At 41.2% G+C, this 22073-nt stretch overlaps 2 protein-coding genes across 5 annotated transcripts in view; both read right to left on the bottom strand.

Annotated features, from left to right (window-relative positions):
* Nucleotides 1-7693: 7693 nt before the first annotated feature.
* Nucleotides 7694-11031, bottom strand: LOC110497683 (cofilin-2). Its single transcript, XM_021573961.3, has 4 exons — nt 10857-11031; nt 9375-9682; nt 9133-9209; nt 7694-8744 (listed from the first exon to the last, which is right to left on the bottom strand). Exons 1-4 carry the CDS (start codon nt 10857-10859, stop codon nt 8632-8634), a joined length of 501 nt encoding a protein of 166 aa, XP_021429636.1. The 5' UTR covers nt 10860-11031; the 3' UTR covers nt 7694-8631.
* A 200-nt stretch (nt 11032-11231) lies between these two features.
* The window catches only part of baz1a (bromodomain adjacent to zinc finger domain, 1A), a 53267-nt gene continuing 42425 nt past the window's right edge, over nt 11232-22073 (bottom strand). For 2 of the 4 annotated variants that reach the window (XM_036954665.2, XM_021573960.3), the window contains exons 22-26: nt 16141-16331; nt 15657-16018; nt 14411-14592; nt 12466-12553; nt 11232-12294 (exon numbers count right to left, since the gene is read on the bottom strand). In XM_036954665.2, the coding sequence (XP_036810560.2) occupies nt 12122-12294; nt 12466-12553; nt 14411-14592; nt 15657-16018; nt 16141-16331 (996 nt within the window). In that variant the 3' untranslated portion in view covers nt 11232-12121. The remainder of the gene's footprint in view (nt 12295-12465; nt 12554-14410; nt 14593-15656; nt 16019-16140; nt 16332-22073) is intronic. The other 2 variants (XM_036954666.2, XM_090211025.1) reach the window with 1 other exon arrangement.

Genomic DNA, 22073 nt, shown 5'->3' with positions numbered 1-22073 from the left:
TTTATTGTAGTCTTTCGTCAGTGTGGTACATTACCATAGCTCATATATATCAATTGACCTAATATGCTGTACTGTATTTTGTAAAAATAGAATTGAATAGACATAAATCTTCTGGCTACTGATCTGCCTCTCTACCTACCACCCCGCAGAATATGAACTGAACAATGTGTGTTGGTTAGAAACATCAATCTGACAGTCCAGAACAACTGACCCCAAATTATATCAGTTCTGTTGTGTTTGTTATAGAAGAAGCTGGGTGTGGGAAGGGGGAAAACAGAATCAAAGAGCTATACTCTGTCTTAAGCGAAGGGGGAAAGAGGCTTGTACTGGACCCTGTCCGCACACTTGAAGGCCGCGTTGAGACAATTAATTATCCTTGACCCAAGCCCTGCTCAGATAATCCCTACCATTGTGTCGCTGAGTTGTCGTAGTGCTGCTGCAAATGTACATTGTCCCAGGGGTGTCAGCAGTCAATGTAAGTAACCTAATTTATGTTCCTCAAACTCCCTTGAATGCCTCTTTCAATCCAACATTCATATACTGACTATCTCTGAAACTCACTTATATAATACCTTTGATGATACACTGGTACATGGTACATGGTTATACCATCTCTAGAAGAGACAGGAATGCCAATGGAGGAAGTGTTTCTGTTTATATTCAGAGTCATAGAGTATCTCATACCAAATGCTGTTGAAGTAATATGGCTACAGGTTCAACTGCCTCACCTAAAGCCTATTCTTGTGGGAAGTTGCTATAGACTAACAATCAGTATCTGGATAATATGTGTGAAATGCTTCATAATGTATCTGATATCAAGAGCGAGGTATATTTTGTGGGTGACCAAAATATTGATTGGCTTTCATCAAGCTGTCCACTCAAGAAAAAGCTTCAAACTATAACTGGTGCCTGCAACCTGGTTCAGGTTATCAGTCAACCTACCAGGGTATTTACACACAGCACAGGAATGAAATAGAGGTCTACCGATTATGATTTTTCAACTCCGATACCGATTATTGGAGGACCAAAAAAGCCAATACCGATTAATTGGCCAATTTATTTGTAATAATGACAATTACAACAATACTGAATGAACACTTATTTTAACTTAATATAATACATCAATAAAAATCTATTTTGCCTCAAATAAATAATGAAACATGTTCAAATGTGGTTTAAATAATGCAAAAACAAAGTGTTGGAGAAGAAAGTAATAGTGCAATATGTGCTATGTAAGAAAGCTGACGTTTCAGTTCCTTGCTCAGAACATGAGAACATATGAAAGCTGGTGGTTCCTTTTAACATGAGTCTTCAATATTCCCAGGTAAGAAGTTTTAAGTTGTATTTATTATAGGAATTATAGGACTATTTCCCTCTATAAAATTTATATTTCATTAACCTTTGACTATTGGATGTTCTTATAGGCACTTTAGTATTGCCAGTGTAACAGTATAGCTTCCGTCCCTCTCCTCGCTCCTCCCTGGGATCGAACCAGCAACACAGCAACAACAGCCACCATCGAAGCAGGTTACACATGCAGAGCAAGGGGAACAACTACTAGAAGGCTCAGAGCGAGTGACGTTTGAAACGCTATTAGCGTGCGCTAACTAGCTAGCCATTTCACTTCGGTTACACCAGCCTCATCTCGGGAGTTGATAGGCTTGAAGTCATAAACAGCGCAATGCTTGACGCACAACGAAGAGCTGCTGGCAAAATGCACGAAAGTGCTGTTTGAATGAATGTTTACGCGCCTGCTTCTGCCTACCACCACTCAGTCAGATACTTAGATACTTGTATGCTCAGTCAGATTATATGTAACGCAGGACACGCTAGATAATATCTAGTAATATCATCAACCATGTGTAGTTAACTAGTGATGATTGATTGTTTTGTATAAGATAAGTTTAACGCTAGCTAGCAACTTACCTTGGCTTACTGCATTCGTGTAACAGGCAGTTAGTTTCCTTGTGGAGTGCAACAAGAGAGAGGCAGGTCGTTATTGCGTTCGTTCTGCCCCTGAACAAGGCAGTTAACCCACCGTTCCTAGGCCGTCATTGAAACTGACTTGCCTAGTTAAATAAAGGTACACTGCTCAAAAAATAAATAAAGGGAACAGTAAAATAACACATCCTAGATCTGAATGAATGAAATATTCTTATTAAATACTTTTTTCTTTACATAGTTGAATGTGCTGACAACAAAATCACACAAAAATTATCAATGAAAATCAAACCCATGGTTGGATTTGGAGTCACACTCAAAATTAAAGTGGAAAACCACACTACAGGCTGATCCAACTTTGATGTAATGTCCTTAAAACAAGTCAAAATGAGGCTCAATAGTGTGTGTGGCCTCCACACGCCTGGCGGATGGTCTCCTGAGGGATCTCCTCCCAGACCTGGACTAAAGCATCCGCCAACTCCTGGACAGTCTGTGGTGCAACGTGGAGTCGGTGGATGGAGCGAGACATGATGTCCCAGATGTGCTCAATTGGATTCAGGTCTGGGGAACGCAGGAACTGCTGACACACTCCAGCCACATGAGGTCTAGCATTAGGAGGAACCCAGGGCATGGTCAGCATATGGTCTCACAAGGGGTCTGAGGATCTAATCTCGGTACCTAATGGCAGTGCTGGCGAGCACAACCCCCACCTGTGGACATTGGGCCCTCATACCACCCTCATGGAGTCTGTTTCTGACCGTTTGAACAGACACATGCACATTTGTGGCCTGCTGGAGGTCATTTTGCAGGGCTCTGGCAGTGCTCCTCCTTGCACAAAGGCGGAGGTAGCGGTCCTGCTGCTGGGTTGTTGCCCTCCTACGGCCTCCTCCACGTCTCCTGATGTACTGGCCTGTCTCCTGGTAGTGCCTCCATGCTCTGGACACTACGCTGACAGACACAGCAAACCTTCTTGCCACAGCTCGCATTGATGTGCCATCCTGGATGAGCTGCACTACCTGAGCCACTTGTGTGGGTTCTAGACTCCGTCTCATGCTACCACTAGAGTGAAAGCACCGCCAGCATTCAAAAGTGACCAAAACATCAGCCAGGAAGCATAGGAACTGAGAAGTGGTCTGTGGTCACCGCCTGCAGAACCACTCCTTTATTGGGGGTGTCTTGCTAATTGCCTATAATTTCCACCTGTTGTCTATTCCATTTGCACAACAGCATGTGAAATTTATTGTCAATCAGTGTTGCTTCCTAAGTGGACAGTTTTATTTCACAGAAGTGTGATTGACTTGGAGTTACATTGTGTTGTTTAAGTGTTCCCTAAAAAATACTACAAATCGGCAAATTGGCGCCCAAAAATACCGATTTCCGATTGTTATAAACTTGAAATCGGCCCTAATTAATCGGACATTCCGATTAATCGGTCAACCTCTAGAATGAAATCATCCACATGTATTGATCACAACTTTACTAATGCTGCAGAAATCGGCTCTAAAGCGGTATCCAGATGCAGTGATCACAATATAGTATCCATATCTAGGAAAACCAAAGTTCCAAAGGCTGGGCCTAATATAGTGTATAAGAGGTCATACAAGAGGTTTTGTAGTGATTCCTATGTTGAAGATGACGAGAAACCGAAAAATTATATGGTTGTGCAGGATGAGGCAAAAGGAATGGCAAATAAGTCTGGCTGAACGGCAAACATACTGTAAATTGAGTAAACATGTGTCTAAACTAAACAAAAATAAGAAACTGTACTATGAAACAAAGAAATTATATAAAGAATGATAGTAAAAAGCTTTGGAGCACCTGAAATAACATTTTTGGGAAAAAGACAAACTCAGCTCCAATATTCATTGAATCAGATGATTCATTAATCACAAAACCCACTGATATTGACAACTGCTGTAATGATGTTTTCCCTTTGTAAGATTAACAAACTTAGGGATGACATTCCAACAACAAATTATTAAACTTCACACCATGCATAACTGACCAAATTATGAAAGACAAGCATTGTTATTTAGATTTCCGTAAAGTGAGTGTGGAAGAGCTGAAATAATTATTATTGTATATCAACTTGGATGTAAAATGACTGAGGATGATAGCAGAAAATATTGCCACTCCTATTAGATTACATGGAACTCATGCAGTAAAATCAGATTGAAAAAAACGGATAAAACTACACCTTATTTAATAATGCAGTCTGTGAGGAGACACACATACACACAGGCATATGCATACAGACTCACATGTCAGCAAACACACTCTACACATGTATGTATGGTGGTATTATAAATGTTGTATGGTGTAATGTTATATGAGGGGGCAGGGTAGCCTAGTGGTTAGAGCGTTGGACTAATAACCGGAAAGTTGCAAGTTCAAACCCCCGAGCTGACAAGGTACAAATCTGCCCCTGAACAGGCAGTTAACCCACTGTTCCTAGGCCGTCATTGAAAATAAGAATTTGTTCTTAACTGACTTGCCTGGTTAAATAAAGATAATTTAAAAATTATGTAGTTTTATTACATTTTTGCCTTATTTGTTTGGACTCCAGGATGATTGATGGGAATCCTTAATTAATAAATACAAATACTCCTTGTCTCGGAGCTATATCGTTGTGGTATGATCTTTGAATCATCGTTGTGCTGTTTACAATTGGATTCAGATACATAAAGCCTGGCTTATATATAACGGACACTAGACGGCACTAAACTCACACAATTATAATAATCTTTGATCAATAGTCTGTGTGCAAATTATGGTTTGGCGACGCCATGGTATTAACATGTAATAAACTACAAAAATATTTTTTCTTTCTTACCTTAAAAGTAATATTTTAAAATATTAATTATATTAAAGGGGCAATCAGCAGTTTCTACATCCATTGATTCTTAAAGAAAATAACTTCTAAATGCCTCATCAGCTTAGTTTAACTGTCGTATTCCATCTGAGTCCAAAATATGAGCTTGTTTTACTCCAATCTTTCAAAATAAAGTAAATGTAAACAAACACTGTTTATCCTTAAAAAAAATATGAAACTATAATATTTATATCATGGATGGTTAGTCCTTGCATCCATAGCTCTATGAATTTGAGAGTGATTACATTTCTCCCGCCCCATCCCTGGCTTTTAACTTAAACAGTGGCGGGGGAAACGCTTTGTTATTGTTTCAAGTGCTGATTGACCCTTTAACTTTCTGTGATGTGATGCAATTATACAAAACAACCCCAATGTAATGAATCAAATCAATTCTAGACTTGAGTGTAACTTAATCACAGCATCAACATGGCTTGTTTTATTTTGCTATTTCAAATTGAGAAATATGTTTTGACATAGTGCAGAACTGTGACAACACTAATTGTTGCTTCATAACGATACATAACAGTTTGATCTCCACAACTAGTTTTATATTACTATTATTACTACTTTTTATTACTTGGTAATATTTAGATTTTGTCATCTGACTTTGATATTTGTCATTTAGATTGTACACATGTACTGCACTGTTAAGGAGAGCTTGCAAGTAAGCATGTCACTACTGTTTACACCTGCAAGATCCTTTGCAGGTGACAAATACCCTTTGATTTGATCCACACACCTAGATACTGTAGGCCCTTTCATCATTACATCCCTGATGTTGTTTGACTATAATGATGTATGACTGTATCATATGATGAAAACTCTGAATGACAAGCTACATGCGCTGGCTGGCTGTGCTCATCTTGTTAGCATGGAGAATCTTGTGGAGAGCAAGGAGAGGTCACTTGTTTATTTTCATCTTTCTTGTCCAGACACATATTCTGAGTTGACATGAATAACAGGCACTTTGTTTAACATATGCATGAGGGTATAAGGGCTTACATGAAGTGCTCTGAGAGAGACCACATTCTAAATTCAACACAGTATCTTTCATATAGAGACACAGTAGGGAAAAGTTCATGGAATTTTCCACTGAAGAGGAAAATAGTTATGATTTAATCTTTAATTGGCTCGTTGACAAATGTATTGGATATATTGATTAGACTATTTAAAACTATTTTTAGACTAGTTAAGACCAACATAAATGATATGCCTGAGCAAAGGATGCAGGGCTGGTTCCACCAGGCTATAGGATGCACTTGATGTGGCAGTGTCTAGAAGATGAAAGTTCAACAAAAAAAAGTATGAAAATGAATAACCTCTATTGACCTTCCTATTAATATCCTCATACATTTTTATTTTATCAATCGGCCCATCCACCACCCCCCCTCTTCGGAGGACAAAAGTAACTTCCTTACTCAATAGGCATGTTTGTGTGACTTGCCCGTATAAGATAAGTTATACAGCAGTAGCCTTCAGACCAGTTTCATAACATTATTAAATGTTTAGTCCTTTAGCAGACGCTCTTATCCAGAGAGACTTACAGAAGCAATTAGGGTTGCCTTGCTCAAGGGCATATGGACAGATTTAACCTAGTCGGCTCGGGGATTCAAACCAGCGACCTTTTGGTTTACTGGCCCAACGCTCTTAACCACTAGGTTACCTAACCATGACTAGTAGACTACAACGTTCTAGACACTGGGGACACCATTGGATAATACTTGTTGCTCACTAAGTTGTAGCGTAGTCAGTCCAGACAGAGATACAATCAAGAGTTTGTTCGAAGTCTATTTGGTGTGACACCAACGCCAACCTACACCATATATTTCAGCTGTCACAGGACTGGGCCATCTGTTGCGTTAGATACTTCCCATAAGCAGGGGTTTACAACATCTTATATTAATACACCAAGGATTTTTTTCCTATGTGATTTTTCCATCCCCTTATTTCCTATTCTGTTCCTTGAGTGTGAAAAGCATTCTTGGTAGTGGGCGGCAAGCGTGTGTACTTTAACGTGCTACTCTTCTCCTCTACCAGGGCTTCCCTTTCGCTGCTCTTTGGAAGCTTGTCCAGTTTTGCCATTTGTGGACAACGATGACAAGACACAAAAGCATGTGTTGGCCATAAATAGCTCTGACCAGCAGAGGATTGCTCACTGCCTGCAGATCAAATTCTCTACAGGCAGAAGGCAGCAGGCCTGGCCCCCAGCCCAGTTGCAGTAAAAGACGCACCACTCTCTCTTTCCTAGAAACATTTGGCCCTGTTCAAATGAAGGGACAGGGGCAGACTGGCCTGGCTGTTCATTGAAACTTAGATGGAGAGTATAAAAAAGGTACTTTGATTAATTTGGGAAACTGCAGTTCTCTAAGGTTGAAAGAGCATTACATAAAAATATGATTCAATCTATAAATATTTCAATGACATAAGTTGACAGTTCTCCAATTCACAATGACATACAGTATGATCGGAGGTTGGTCAGTATTGATTTGCTGTACTACAACAGAAATAGCCTTACTAGCTTGGCTTCACGCACAACAGTGTAGATATTAGATATAAGAAGCATCCACCTTATTTCCATTTGGAGTTTCACACAGAAAATATAATGTGTAGAGCTGAAATTATTCCCAATTATACACAATATATTTATACCAGAATGTTCCGTTAAATTGTAGCTGCCCTCCTGAACAGAGCCCATTAGATTGTCACTCACTCACTGCATCTGGTTTAATTGAATAAAAAACTAACCAAGGCAATATAGCATAGCATATAGACCAGATCTTTCTATTTCCTGTTAGAGGAAATCAATAATGTATCTCTTTATTGCTTCTCAGGCCTCCTAATGAACAGATACACTCAGAGACAACCCAGAACAGAAGACACTTCTTTCTGTTATCTGCCACAAGGTTTTATTGCAAAGTGGCAACCTCCTCGCCTGATCTCAAAAACAATGTTCCACTTAATGCTCCAAATGCACATATTGCCATCTTTACTGATATATTTGAATTATTTTGTTTAGTGTTAAAAAAAAAACTGCAACCACAACCCCTCCTTTTTACGGTGGTGTACTGTACATTCAAATGAAAGTAAGGTGGCAATTGAACAGTCAAATACTCATCTGTTCTTGTCCATATGCATAACAGGAATGAAAACTGAGGTAACATCTCTAGTTGACATAAATATAGATATTCTTTATAGTTATTCGAAACTTTTTTGTCTCAACTTGTAGTGTATAAACAAAAAAGTGCTTCATATATGCATAGTCTATTACGTGTTTTGCCAGGTCGAATAACATATTGGATACGATAGAACACTTCAAATAAATACGTCCGTCATATGAAAAACCTAATTAGTGCAAAATACTTGCTTTTAGCTGTAACCTGGGCAGTGAATATGACTGTCAAGGCATTATAGAAAGCGTTCACATTTTCCTACTCTACTGAGCATCTAGTCACTGTTTAGGCGGCAAAGAATGCAAAAACAGTGCTAAACTTTTTGTTTTGGGAGTGTTATTAATCTCAGGTAGTGTGGTGCTGCTGTACATATTTGTTTGGCAAAACACCTGATAAGTGAACATTCCTCGAAGGAAAAAAAAATAAAATAAAAAAAATACCAGGATTTTTTTTTTTTTTAAGTCAGCTGGCAAAATAACTTGTAGGCTTTTGCATATGTTAATGAGATCTCCTTTGTGCGAAAAAAAAATAAGATAATAAAACTTAACAAAATAAAAGCCTACAGCTATTCCTTTAGGACCAAATTATATAGACACAACTGCTAAGGTGAAAGCGTCTGGAATCCAGATGGCACGTAGTATTTTCCGTTTACAATGGTAACCCTTCGAGTGACACCACCACGTTTCCCCCCAACTTGTCTGCCAGGGTGGCGCGGTCCTGGATGTCGTCTAATCCGTTGACTTGCCATTCGTGTTTGATACCTGAAAGAAAGGGATGTATAGAGCTGATTGCCATCCATTTTATACTGTCATGTTGAATACTAACAAGGCCCTTTCAATCATTTGCAGGGGTGTCGGAGGGAATTTTGTTTGACACCACACTTTAAAAACTTTCTATGGGGTTCAAATTGATTGGTGTTTTGAATAACTTCAATAGCTATAGCCATGAAACTTTTATAGAACATAGATAGGGAAAGAAAATAACTTAGGTCGGTAAAAAAAAAACGTCTAAATTGTTCTAACAAGATAGTTAACTAGAAGTTAACCGTTTAGACTATGCAAATTCACCTGAACAAATTACTGAGCATGATCATACGATATCAGGTCAAACATACAGGAATAGCAGTTTGATATAGCCATTGTCACTCACCTGTGAACTTCTTTTTAATGGCATCTTTAGAGCTAGCGTAGATCATCTTGCTTTTCAAGGGAGCACCCTCAGGTGCCCTGGAATGAGAGAAACAATTTAATAAGACTAACGTCCTTATTCCATACCACACAAATGAAAGTATCAGTTATTTTACCCAAAGTCGAAGACCGTGTTTCTCAAACTTTTTTATACCTGGGGCCACCAAGCTATGGTTCTCCTTACATTACAACACCCAAACGTACCAAAATATAAATACCAGGTCTTCTTTCTTGGATTCTTTTGTTTCATATGTGGCATCATATAAGCCGTATCTGCAATCGTTGAGAGGTAGAAGTTTGACGAAGCAGGCGTATGGGTCGTCCACCGACTCCCCAATGTCACCAACCAGAATCCACTTGCCCTCTTCCACAACAATCTTCTTCTTGTCATCGCTGAGGCAAAACAGCACAGCCTTTTTACGCTTTTTTACATCTTCGGTAGAGGATGACTTCCTGACTTTCATGTCATTGAAGACCTTGATGACTTCATCGTTGACAGTGACACCAGAGGCCTGCGGAAAGAGGGGGAATGAAATGGCAGCCTTCAATATGGTTGTGCCCTGTTCAATAGCTAGTAAACACAGGGAGCAATGCTGCTAAGACACTATAGTTATTATCATGTCCCTTTATTATGTGGACATTGAATCTAGACCCATAGCTAAACAGCATGGAAATGGGAAATGCTTTCCCTGGGGTCACTATTAGAAGGCATAAGAAACGCAAACATTTACACATGCAGTATGTAGCTATAGATTAGCTACCGATACGAGTCATGCAGACAGAATAACAAGTGACTGCAGCATTGATCATAACCTTCCTTTCCTTTGACACTCATTTACAATGAATCAACACTTTCACTCTGACACTACCTGCCAGCACACCTGCTGAGTCATTTTGCATGCCACATAGGCTATGTCAGCTGGCCAAAGTGTTCCATCAATAGCGATGACAATTCGACCAGGAAACCAATCCATGGCAATTGGACATTCCAACACTGTGGTGTACTGGCTAACAACCCTTTATCACAAAAGTACTCGCTGACCACTGAGTGACCACCACACTAGCAACTGTCAGAGAATAAGACCAGAAACTAGCTAGCACTGTGTCCAGCAACCTTTTGCATGTGTCAAGGACCACTGCAGCAAACTAGCTAGTATGGGAACAAGCGTGGAAATCCGCATGGGCGCGTTATTAGCTTGACTCGAGTGCAATCAAACAGCACAGGAGACCTGTAAGACCATTTCAAGTAATCTAGTCTATCCTCTATAACCAGCTAGCTACAGAAGCTTATAGCGTAGACAATGTGATTGCCAGCAGGATTGGTTTTAACGTTAGCTAGAAGCCAACTTGTCTTCATGAGCTGAAAGTTTAGCGATTACCGTTAGACAGAGGACTGCGCTATAATTAAATTAAAATGGCCGCCTTAGGCTGCAGGCCTTGCAGCAATCCTAAACTGGAACTGATTTTAGAAATTTACAACAGTATATTATTTAACTTGAAACAAACTTCGTAGCTACAGCTAATCACGATGGAATGTCCAAAGCAACTATAACCAGCAAGCAAACATTGGTATGCAAGCAAGCAACGTTTTTCGAAAACAGCCCAGTGTAACAAAGTTACAAAAAGTTCCATCTACACCGAACTAGAAACTACCTAACATCTAGCTAGAAAAGTAAAGCCGTTTACCATGTTGTCCGATCGTCCTGTATGATTTGCGATTATGTGGGTAAATAGATATGGTAATGTTTGGACGAGCCGACCGGGTGTGTGGGACTGGGAGAGAGCGGGGGAGAAAGGTGGTGGTAAGGGGCGCGCCAGTATGAGCCACTGCACTTGCAGCGGGCGGGATCAGGAATGGGATAGGAGGAATTTATCCTATGACATACTGATGACAATAAAGCTAAGCAAGGACTTCCACTTCTACATTCAACTCAGGCATGCAGGCAGACAGCGGTAAGTTATTTTTCAAACCCTACTAAAAATGGACACCTACCCTAAAAACAATACGCCTCACAATTATTTAGAAGACATTGGCAACAAAAGTGAGAGATGACCAAGAAATATTAAACAACGTCAATTTATTTGTATATATAGGAAAATGTACACGATAGCAAATACAAAGCAAAGGTGACAGTTAGGGGGACAACACTCAGTATTTAGACCCTATCCCAAACAGTTTCTAAAGACTGAACTCAAAACTAGGCCAATAATTCTTTACAAAAACATGTTCTATAGAAATATAAATAAAGTTATTGCATTCAAAACTAAATAAATAACCAATGAATGATAGGAAATAAGAGACATAAGAAATAATATCGGTTTCCAGTGTAGTGTTTCACTGAAAGATGGGAACCTGAAACAGTTGATGTAAAATATGTTCAATATTATGAAACAAATTAAACTGTCCTTATTAAGTTCCAATACTTAATTCAGCTAAATCAACTGAAGTACAAAAAGTATGTGCACAAAAATAGTAGTCTAGGAATGCTGCCAATATACAAAATATAAATGCACTGTTGAGACCTGGTTTCAAACAACAATTTGTTTACCCTGAGTGAATGCGAATAGAAAGGCTTTTTGAAATATTCAGTGCAAATACTTTCACAACGATATAGTTGTTCCTGCCTTATCTTGAGAGGGTATGATATTTACACTTCCAAAATGGTTTGGGAATGTTCAGACTTTACAATGCACGGTCATATTCACTAGAAACAAAAAGGAAGAAAAGAGAACGAAAACAGAGGGACTACCTGAATTATGACCGTGTTTATTTTCTGTCATTCAGGGCTCATCTGTAAAAGAGACCTTGGTCTCAGCATGACTCCCTGATAAAATAAAGGTAAAAAAAAAAAAAAAAGAAGTCTCCAATAAACTTTGTTTCTGTCGCAAAACCAATGAAATTCTTGCAACGGTGTGCATGAATACGACCCAGTAGTTTCAGTCAGTCAGCTTTACATCCGGGGCCGCTTCTGTGGAGGAGTGGTCCGGTCTGCCAGCCCCAGATTAGAGACTTCTGAGTTGAAGAAGGCTTGGAGCCTTGCTCCTGCTTTAGCTTCATTCGTGTGCCGAGGGTTGTATTGTAAACAGTTGGCAAACATGAGCTCCACGTCCTCAATGTACTCTGCTGTGAGATAGGAGGGGGAAAAAGATGATCAGAAATCATTTCAAAACTGGTGTGCAGAACCATGACCGCATAAAATTAGTTTTTCATGCTGATAAATGTAATCCAATATACAAGGAAATGGTTCAAGTCTTAATTTGTGTTTGTTTAGGTAAAAGCAAAAAATCAACTTACTAGCTGTTTTATATTCACAGTTGTTGACCTTTTCTCTGATAGTGCTCAGAGCTATGGGTCTTTTGATAATGTCGAAGTAGTCTGGAACCTGCAGAAGTGAGGACAGATAAATCAGAGGGTATACAAGTAACCGCACGACTAATCAAATAAACATTGATTTGTCACATGCCCGCAAATATAGAAAACGCGCTGTAGTTAATTTTTTTGTGTCTTTTTTGCCTCAGTGGATCAACGTGAACTTTCTGTCCAAGTTACCAAAAGCATTTGGAGATTGATGTGCATTTGCTGCCCGTACAGTTAATTCCAGCGGAAAATCTTGGCCACTGTGTGCACGCGTAGGCTACCTGCCCCTCCCGAAGCATAGTCTACTAGCCTACTACTGACGTTAAACGTGATTCATTTTTAATTAAACAATGGATTAACTTTTTCAACACTAGTTAAGGATACTATAGTTATGTTTCACATAAGATTTATTAACTACAAAAAAAAGGTAAGACATGTTTAAAAGGTGTACTATGTAGAAATCGCCCTGCCATTTCCTGGCTGATAAAATTCTAATTCCAGTTTGTGACAAAACAAACAAGTATAATGTAGAGTAATTGTACCATAACCAAAAATATGACATTTTCTGCTGTTTGAAGCTGGTGTAGAAAAACGTGTCACCAAAAAAATAATAAATAAGTGATTGCAGCTTTAGTTCTGGTGTCGCTCTGCACACACAAGCCTGTTAGCTTTCTAGTTTTGGTCCAGCATTGAACCAACTCTCTAAAGACATTCAAAGTTTCTTCATAGAAGCCGGTCCTCCGTAGGTATAATTCTATGGGCCTAGTTCAGATAATGCATGTCATAACAATAAGATGCCCGGCGCTTCAAAGCAGGCCTTCTCCCTCAGCCCTCTCTCACTTTCTCCCCACCTGCTTTGTCAGTCACCTCTTCTGCCCCATACTAGCAGGTAAACTAACTTTTGCCCACTGCATAAAAAAACCTGCTCTATTCACAGTACTTGGTGAAGTAATTTAATGTCAAGCTAAATGTGGTTTAAAAAGGAACTTCATAAACCATTACTTTATTTTGCTGGTTGGAAAAGTGGAATGAAAAAATATATATATATTCTGTTCTGAACGAAACGACTGGAAAATACATTTGGTTCCAACACCTGTTACATAGTAAGATCAATGCCATCCAGCTAACTTACAAAAATATAGTCAAATAACTAAATGTTTTAGATAGATGAGCATGAAATGGGAATGGTCTAATTGACCCAACAACCAGGACCTTCCCCGATTTGAGGAAAAAAATAAATAAAATACACAACTTAAAAAATATATATATATAAATTTGCGATTGTTTATACAGATCTATAATGATGCACAAATAGAAACATGAGGTAAAATGCCAGAAGACGCAACTGATGCATATGGTGATATTTTTGATTTCTCTCTGACATTCAGAAGCTGAGCTAAGACCTATAGTCGAGGAGTCAAAGAAATTGGACTTTGCTTAGGGAGTAATCTTACACAATGTGTGACTCTCGCCATTAATTGATCTATTCACTTTTAGTAAAAGACCATATGAATCATTAAATTGAGAGTAAATTAAATTGAGGGGTCTTGATTTATTTTCCTTATCCATTATTATATCATTGAATAGCCTACCTATAAGATGTCATGATTCTTGTTAAACTACATAGAATTGTAGGAATTCAGTTTAAAAACAAAAAATTACAATGTGAAAAAAGGGGGGCCCTGGGAAAAAAGATGGGAAACCCTTGAGTTAGATAGTAGGCGTCCCTAGTGAGGTAGCTAGTTGTATTCAAAGTGTATTCATAGGAGTGCTGCCTGTGTGTGTGTGTGTGTGTGTCTTTAAGTGCATGCGCGCATATGTGCTTCTCTGTGAGCCAGGCTGGAACAGAAAGAAATGTACCTTTAAAAAAGTCATGTATTACCTGTATCCTGGACACGAGCTTCATGAAGGGCCAGCTGTCTTCATGTCTGACAAGCTCTACGGTCAGGTGCTCGCAGGCAGACAATTCATGGACTCCCAGGTTCCTCCCTGAGCTGCGGCGACTGGACGAAGAACTTGAGACCGAGGGAGTCAGAACCAGCTTGGGCTTGGGGGAGACCTCTGCTGGAGGAACAGAGAAGATGTAGCCGATTGTGAATATCAAAGATGTGCACTGTCTGAGAAAAACTAAAAATGACTCAACTAGAAGGAAGTTGTGTAACTGAAGACACCCCCTGAGGATTTTCAAGCGCTACAGAGCCTTCAGAAAGTATTCACACCCCTTAATTTTCACATTTTGTGTTAGCCTGAATTTGTTAAATGGAGATTGTGTGTAAGCATAAGGCCAGGGAGGTTTTCCAAAGCCTCGCAAAGAGCACCTATTGGTAGATTGGACACAATATCCCATAACGTAAAATTAATAAAAAATTAAAAGCTGAAGTTGATAAGTATTCAACCTCCTATGGCAAGCCTAAATAAGTCCAGGAGTGAAAACATAAGTTGCATGGACTCACTAGCACGTGGGCTTGTTCTTAAGAGACTGTTTATGAGACCTGTGTTCATTTTCTATGATGCCTGCTACAAGAAGTGAATGTGCATTATGCATGGTTCTGGTTAAATCTGTAACAAAAAGGACATTTTCATAGCTATGAAAGCCTGATTGATCAGTGATTGCAAAAAAGCAGGTTAAACTATTTTGATAAAATAATTAGTTGGTCTTGACTGTGGAAGGCTTATATTAAGCACAAGTATAATTTCACAAGCCTCGTCGTATTCATTACACTGCATTTCAATCAGAAATAATGTATCTGACCTTTAACTGTACAAAGCTTACTCGGAGAAAAAAACCTAAAAAGTGAAAATCGACCGTAAGTTTAAAAATAATTAAATTAATATGATTTTTAGGCCACTTCCGCAGCCCTATTGTGAATACTTATGTAACAGATCTCTGAACTTCATTTTAATACATTTTGAAATTATTTCTAAAAACACATTCACTTAGTCATTGTGGGGTAATTTGTGTAGAGAGGAGACATTTTTAAAAATATTTAATCAATTTGGAATTCAGGCTGTAAAACCACAAAATATGGAATAAGTCAAGGGGTATGAATACTTTCTGAAGGCACTATACATTACAAAATTAACATTCAACACTTCTGTACAGAAACATTTCGCAGAACTGGTCTTACCGGAGATTGGTCTTCTACGGGAGTCTGCCTGAGAGGGAGATGGAGTAGGCTGGCTGCTTGTCCTGCTGGAGGTACCGCTGGAGGCCAGTATCTCGTGACTGATCCGAGAGCTGACTCTGCTGCCTGGCCGTGGTGGGCGTCTGCCGTTGGAGACTGGGGTGGGCTTGTTGGAGACTGGGGTGGGCTTCTTCCCCGAGGACTTCGCGGAGGCTCCCTTCCCGGCCGAGAGGGCCTGCTTGGGGGTAGTGTGCTGGCTCCGGGGAGTGGAATGACTTGAGCTGCTGGTGGTCCTGCCATTTGACCGACTGCCTTTGGTAGTAGGCACAGGAGGTTTCACAGCAGTCCGGCCCTTTTTAGTGACACTATAGGAGAAGAGGGAGGCTGAATTGAGGAAGGGAAACTTCGGATATATGAATACAATGTTTTGGTTTTAAGATAATTTACTATCAACACAATTACAAGTATAGTGACGCTCAAAACACACCTCTTCTCTTCTTCCTCGGTCTCCTCCTCTGATTCCTCTTCCTCCGATTCTTCTTCCACTTCATCCTCTGACGACTCCTCTTCCTCCACTTCTTCCTCAGAGTCGACAGAGGAGCGTTGGCGGGAGGTGAGGCGGTTGGCTCGCCGTTTGGGACGGCACTCCGGGCAGAACCAGTCCCCTTCTGGGACAGCCTGGACACAACATGGATAGAGCAAGGGAGAGGTTTAGATAGTTACATATCAGGACATATATTGACAATATATCGTATAGACAATGTCGCAATATTATTTTGGCGCTAGTTGGCTGTACCTGCACCAAAACTCAACTATTTTTACTTCATAGCTTGTTTTCCATCTTTTTAAAGAGACAATTTGTTTGGCACTTATTTCCATGATGACTGACCAAAATGTAACGTTATGACTACTGTTGCCTTGCTGTCAGTCAACTTCGGTAAAACATACTATGGGGAGCCGAACTCACGCGACTTCGGTTGAAGGCTCTACAATCACGCCTGACAAGGCCGATGAAACCCGTGCCTCACTGGAAGTGCCGCCTTCCACGGGCGAAAAGCGCTCGGCTTCATTCCTTATATGAAAAGGCCCTTCTTCACCGAGCCCAGGAATGGGTGGTGCGGGACCTTGTTTCCCTCCTTCAGGGAACTGTGGTTATAGTCATAACATTACATTCTCTCAGTCAGTCAACTTCGGTACCATATTCTATGGGGAAATAGTCACCCCCCAAGCCAACCCCAATTGATATTAAATTAAACAGCCCATGGCAGACAACCCAGACCTGACCACGCGAGATGCGGGTATTGTGATTATGGAGCGCTGCCTTGTGACTTTCCCCTGACCCAGCTGTAAGCACACCGTGCTTTACTGGGAGCAGTGACATTCAAGCGACAAAACCTCACAAAATTGTGCAGTGATGCTCAAAATGATCTCCAATAGTCAACCCTTTAAACAACGACCACGACGCTGCCAGACCCATGGTGGAGCGGGCGCGTACACCGCTAGGTAACGTTTGCCTATATATGCCATCGAGATAGTTGCCACAATCCAGCTGGAGACACACTGCTTAGAGAACGCCCTTCCACAAGCTGAGTACAGGAAGGGTGTACTGATAACAGAGGTTCCCAATATTTTTGGCCGAGGCCAAAGCCATGAGCAGGTAGGTTTTGTTGTAGAGGATCATCAGATCCACCGACTCCGGAGGCTCAAAGGGGGCCGCACAATGCTTTAAACCAGCTCCAAGTCCCATGTGGGCGCAATAGGTTTAGAGACAGGTCTGAGACTGCACACACCTTTCAGGAACCGTACCGTCAGGAAGTGAGCACCCATCCGTGAGGTTCCGTCAATTCCCACATGACACTCAGACAGCGGCCATGTGCACTTAAAGCAGAGAATGCTTGAAAAGCTCATGTAGAAACATAAGGATGCCCCTTATAAAGCACCGAAAAGGAAGAAGTCCTTGATCTTGGCAAGTGTGGTCAAATGCAGGCCACTTATACCCATACAGTCCTCTCGTGGAGGGTGCCCTTGTAGTTGGAATGGTAGCAATAATCTTCGGAGGTAAACCTCTAGCCCATAGGAACAAAATCTCTTGCCTCGCTTGCTAATTCTGCCCGGGACAACAGGCGGGGGAGCATTAAACATGGACAAGTTACCTACGTGCTGTGCTGCCATGAGACTATAGCCTGCATGAAGCATGGCCCCTTTACGGGCACAGGGGGCTCTGGCAATGGCTGATGTAGTATCCCATTGGCCAAACGTGGGGAACTTGTCACAGTAGTGTTTTTGCGGAGGGTCAATCAGATATGTCCCACAGTTATAGCTAACTCGCCTCGGCAAATTAGCCAACCTGGCTAGCATGCTTTGCGGCACTTGTTTAGCTAGCCCGATCTCGAAAGTCAACGTAGGACCAGATCACCGAGGTGGGAAAGGACCCTTCATCAACAAGTCTGGGAAGAGAAACAAGTTGTGCTTGACCGAGGCAGACTCTCGGCGGGGGTTACCCACCGAACCTGGCCGCTCTCGCTGTTCAAAAAGCCTCCCGTAACCGGCGACAGAGCACACATTGCCAGGGTTGGGCGCAGGCAGCCACACCATGCACCACACGCAGGCACACAAGACATTTGCGCTGACCACCCTATCTCTGGTCCCTGGAAAGGAAAGCCGAAGAATTCTACAAGTCTTTCCAGGGAGTTTGTATACAGTACGTGGCAATGTGCACACGGACCGGTTTCGAGCGATAGCCGCCCGAGCGTCCTCCAAGCAGAGAAACTACATAGAGAGCGAGTATCTTTCAGAAAAATGCTATAACCCTGACAGGGGGCATGACCCAGAACCCAGCTTAGCCATCGTTGTCTAGGTCGTTCTCTTAGCCATCTTACTCATTGCACTAATAAACTGAATATTAACTAAAAAAAAAAAAAAGAGACATTAGAAAACAAGTACAAGCTTCAGCACACAACGTCCATGGGGTGAGCACGCTCTACCTCTATGGGACAGATTAGTTGCAGCAATGCAAGACAGTCTCGCGTTCGAATTGTTTGTTTTAGTATCGTGAATCGTTACTGTAAATGAAGTGAAGAGCTAAATAATTGATGGAATGAATCTGAGCCTGTGGAAGGCTTCCAACGGGGAGTGAATTTTATTGTCCTTGTCAGGTGTAATTGTAAGATCCTTCAATCGAGGTCTCGAGAGTGCCACTCCCCATAGCATATTGTACCGAAGTTGACTGAGTTAAAGAGAACTCGTTTTCTCATGGCTCGCTTGTCTCTCCGCAACAGACATTTGATGCTACTGTTCATTATCTATCCTGTTACCTAGTCATTTTATCCCTACCTACAGTGGGGAGAACAAGTATTTGATAACCTTTAAAATCGGCAGTGTTTCCTAATTACAAAGCATGTAGAGGTCTGTAATTTCTATCATAGGTACACTTCAACTGTGAGAGACGGAATCTAAAACAAAAATCCAGAAAATCACATGATTTTTAAGTAATTCATTTGCATTTTATTGCATGACATAAGTATTTGATACATCATAAAAGCAGAGCTTAATATTTGGTACAGAAACCTTTGTTTGCAATTACAGAGATCATATGTTTCCTGTAGTTCTTGACCAGGTTTGCACACACTGCAGCAGGGATTTTGGCCCACTCCTCCATACAGACCTTCTCCAGATCCTTCAGGTTTCGGGGCTGTCGCTGGGCAATACGGACTTTCAGCTCCCTCCAAAGATTTTCTATTGGGTTCATGTCTGGAGACTGGCTAAGCCACTCTAGGACCTTGAGATGCTTCTTACGGAGCCACTCCTTAGTTACCCTGACTGTGTTTCGGGTCGTTGTCATGCTGGAAGACCCAGCCACGACCCATCTTGAATGCTCTTACTGAGGGAAGGAGGTTGTTGGCCAAGATCTCACGATACATGGCCCCATCCATCCTCCCCTCAATACGGTGCAGTCGTCCTGTCCCATTTGCAGAAAAGCATCCCCAAAGAATGATGTTTCCACCTCCATGCTTCACGGTTGGGATGGTGTTCTTGGGGTTGTACTCATCCTTCTTCCTCCAAACACGGCGAGTGGAGTTTAGACGAAAAAGCTCTATTTTTGTCTCATCAGACCACATGACCTTCTCCCATTCCTCCTCTGGATTATCCAGATGGTCTTTGGCAAACTTCAGACGGGCCTGGATATGCGCTGGCTTTGAGCAGGTGGACCTTGCGTGCGCCGCAGGATTTTAATCCATGACGGCGTAGTGTGTTAATGGTTTTCTTTGAGACTGTGGTCCCAGCTTTCTTCAGGTCATTGACCAGGTCCTGCCGTGTAGTTCTGGGCTGATCCCTCACCTTCCTCATGATCATTGATGCCCCACGAGGTGAGATCTTGCATGGAGCCTCAGACCGAGGGTGATTGACCGTCATCTTGAACTTCTTCCATTTTCGAATAATTGCGCAAACAGTTGTTGCCTTCTCACCAAGCTGCTTGCCTATTGTCCTGTAGCCCATCCCAGCCCTGTGCAGGTCTACAATTTGATCCCTGATGTCCTTACACAGCTCTCTGGTCTTGGCCATTGTGGAGAGGTTGGAGAGGTCCGTGAGAGCCGGAGTTCTTACTGGTTGGTAGGTGATCAAATACTTATGTCATGCAATACAATGCAAATTAATTACTTAAAAATCATACAATGTGATTTTCTGGATTTTTGTTTTAGATTCCATCTCTCACAGTTGTAGTGTACCTATGATAAAAATTAGACCTCTACATGCTAGAGGTAGGAAAACCTGCAAAATCAGCAGTGTATCAAATACTTGTTCTCCCCACTGTATATGTACCTCAATATCATAACCCTGCACAACTCAGAACTGGTAGCCCTGTGCATATAGCCAAGATATCATTTCTCATTGTGTATTTATACCTTATATTATTTCTCTACATTGTTGGGATGGGCCCCTAAGTAAGCATTTCACTGATAGTCTACACCTGTTGTTACAAAGTATGTGACAAATAAAATTTGATTCAATGGTGAGTAATACATTTGGAACATTTGAAACCCAATAAAAATGTATTGAATTGCAATACACATGTATCGCCATCCAAGTATCGTGATATCATATAGTGAGGTCCTGGCAATTCCCAGCCCGAGTGACGACGACGACGTAATATGACTGATGTATAGCTGATTTCAAATTGACTGGAACCCCACAGTAAAGCGATGACCGGGCAAGCCCACAGCAGGGCCATGCCAGGTGGCCTATTCCTATAGCCTGCATATCCTACTTCAATAAATATGTTACAATATACAGAATGGTATTTTATTAGGATTCCCATTAGAGGTCGCAAAAGCTGTTACTCTTCCTGGGGTCCACACATCTGGAAACATGATATAATACAGATCATTAACAGATAACAGCTCAAGAACAGAACTACACACATTTTAAAAGAAATGACAAAAAGGCACACAGCCTAAATATCAATACATACTGGTGGTGTAAAGGACCGTAGTTGAGCCGTGATCCGTACTTATCACCCCCCACGGTCGCCATGCATGTGAACCGCAGATCAATTGTTTAACCATCATAGTGTGAAATACAGTTTTACTGCCACTGTTACTTTTTAAAGTAATAATTCCCTACATCTCGACGCAGAGTTGCAGTGAAAAGATAAAGACAAGACAGATGCTGTGTTTTACTCTGAAGCCTGAAGGTTGATTCGATTCTTTTTTTTTAAAAACAGTTGTGTGTACTGTTCACGAGAACGGGGCATGTTGAATCCCAACGAATCAATCCTGGATGCTCACAATGCAAAAAGCAAAGAAGAAAAAAAGAGCTGTGACAGCCATGGCTAGTGGGAGGAGCTGAAGAACTGGAAAAGCCTCCCACTTCACTAAGTCTCATGTATGGGAGCATTTTGGCTTCCCTGTCAAATATGATGACGGAAGAAGGGTGGTGGACAACATCATTACGGTGTGAAGGCATTGTACCACAAGAAAGTTGTATGATCATGGAAATACATCGAGCGTAGCCACACATTTAAAGTGTCATCACCCTGGTGTGTCAGTGACGGGAGTCAACTCAGCCAAGAGACAACTTCTCACCGCGGCATTTAAGCCCTTTGCTGACGAATCAGACTGGACTAAAGCCATCATCAAATCTATTGGGATGTTTATTGCTGCAGACATGAGGCCATACTCTGTTGTGGAAAACAAAGGGTTTAAAAATATGGTGAAAGTGCTTGAGTCACGCTACAAAATCCCCTCTCGCACCCACTTCAGTATGAAGATCGTACCAGATATTTATGAACAGGAAAATATCAAAATTGTCAATGAATTATCAAAGGCATCCTCTGTTGCCCTCACCACAGACTGATGGACCTCCAGGGTAACAGAAAGCTACATGACGGGGGCAGAGCTAGCATGTTGGAGTGAACGGCTG

The sequence above is a fragment of the Oncorhynchus mykiss genome, chromosome 19 (assembly GCF_057628025.1).
Source record: "Oncorhynchus mykiss isolate SJ-2025 chromosome 19, ASM5762802v1, whole genome shotgun sequence".
In the NCBI taxonomy this organism is placed as follows: domain Eukaryota; kingdom Metazoa; phylum Chordata; class Actinopteri; order Salmoniformes; family Salmonidae; genus Oncorhynchus; species Oncorhynchus mykiss.
The sequence above is the reverse complement of the archived record's forward strand: the minus strand, read 5'-3'. Positions and strand labels throughout refer to the sequence as shown.

What these genes read in the sequence shown, in the direction of transcription:
- LOC110497683 (XM_021573961.3), bottom strand. An exon ending in GACCTGGTATTTATATTTTG is followed by an intron (nt 9,210 to 9,374) that starts GTACGTTTGGGT and finishes CTCTCATTCCAG; the next exon opens with GGCACCTGAGGGTGCTCCCT. An exon ending in CATTAAAAAGAAGTTCACAG is followed by an intron (nt 8,745 to 9,132) that starts GTGAGTGACAAT and finishes CCTTTCTTTCAG; the next exon opens with GTATCAAACACGAATGGCAA.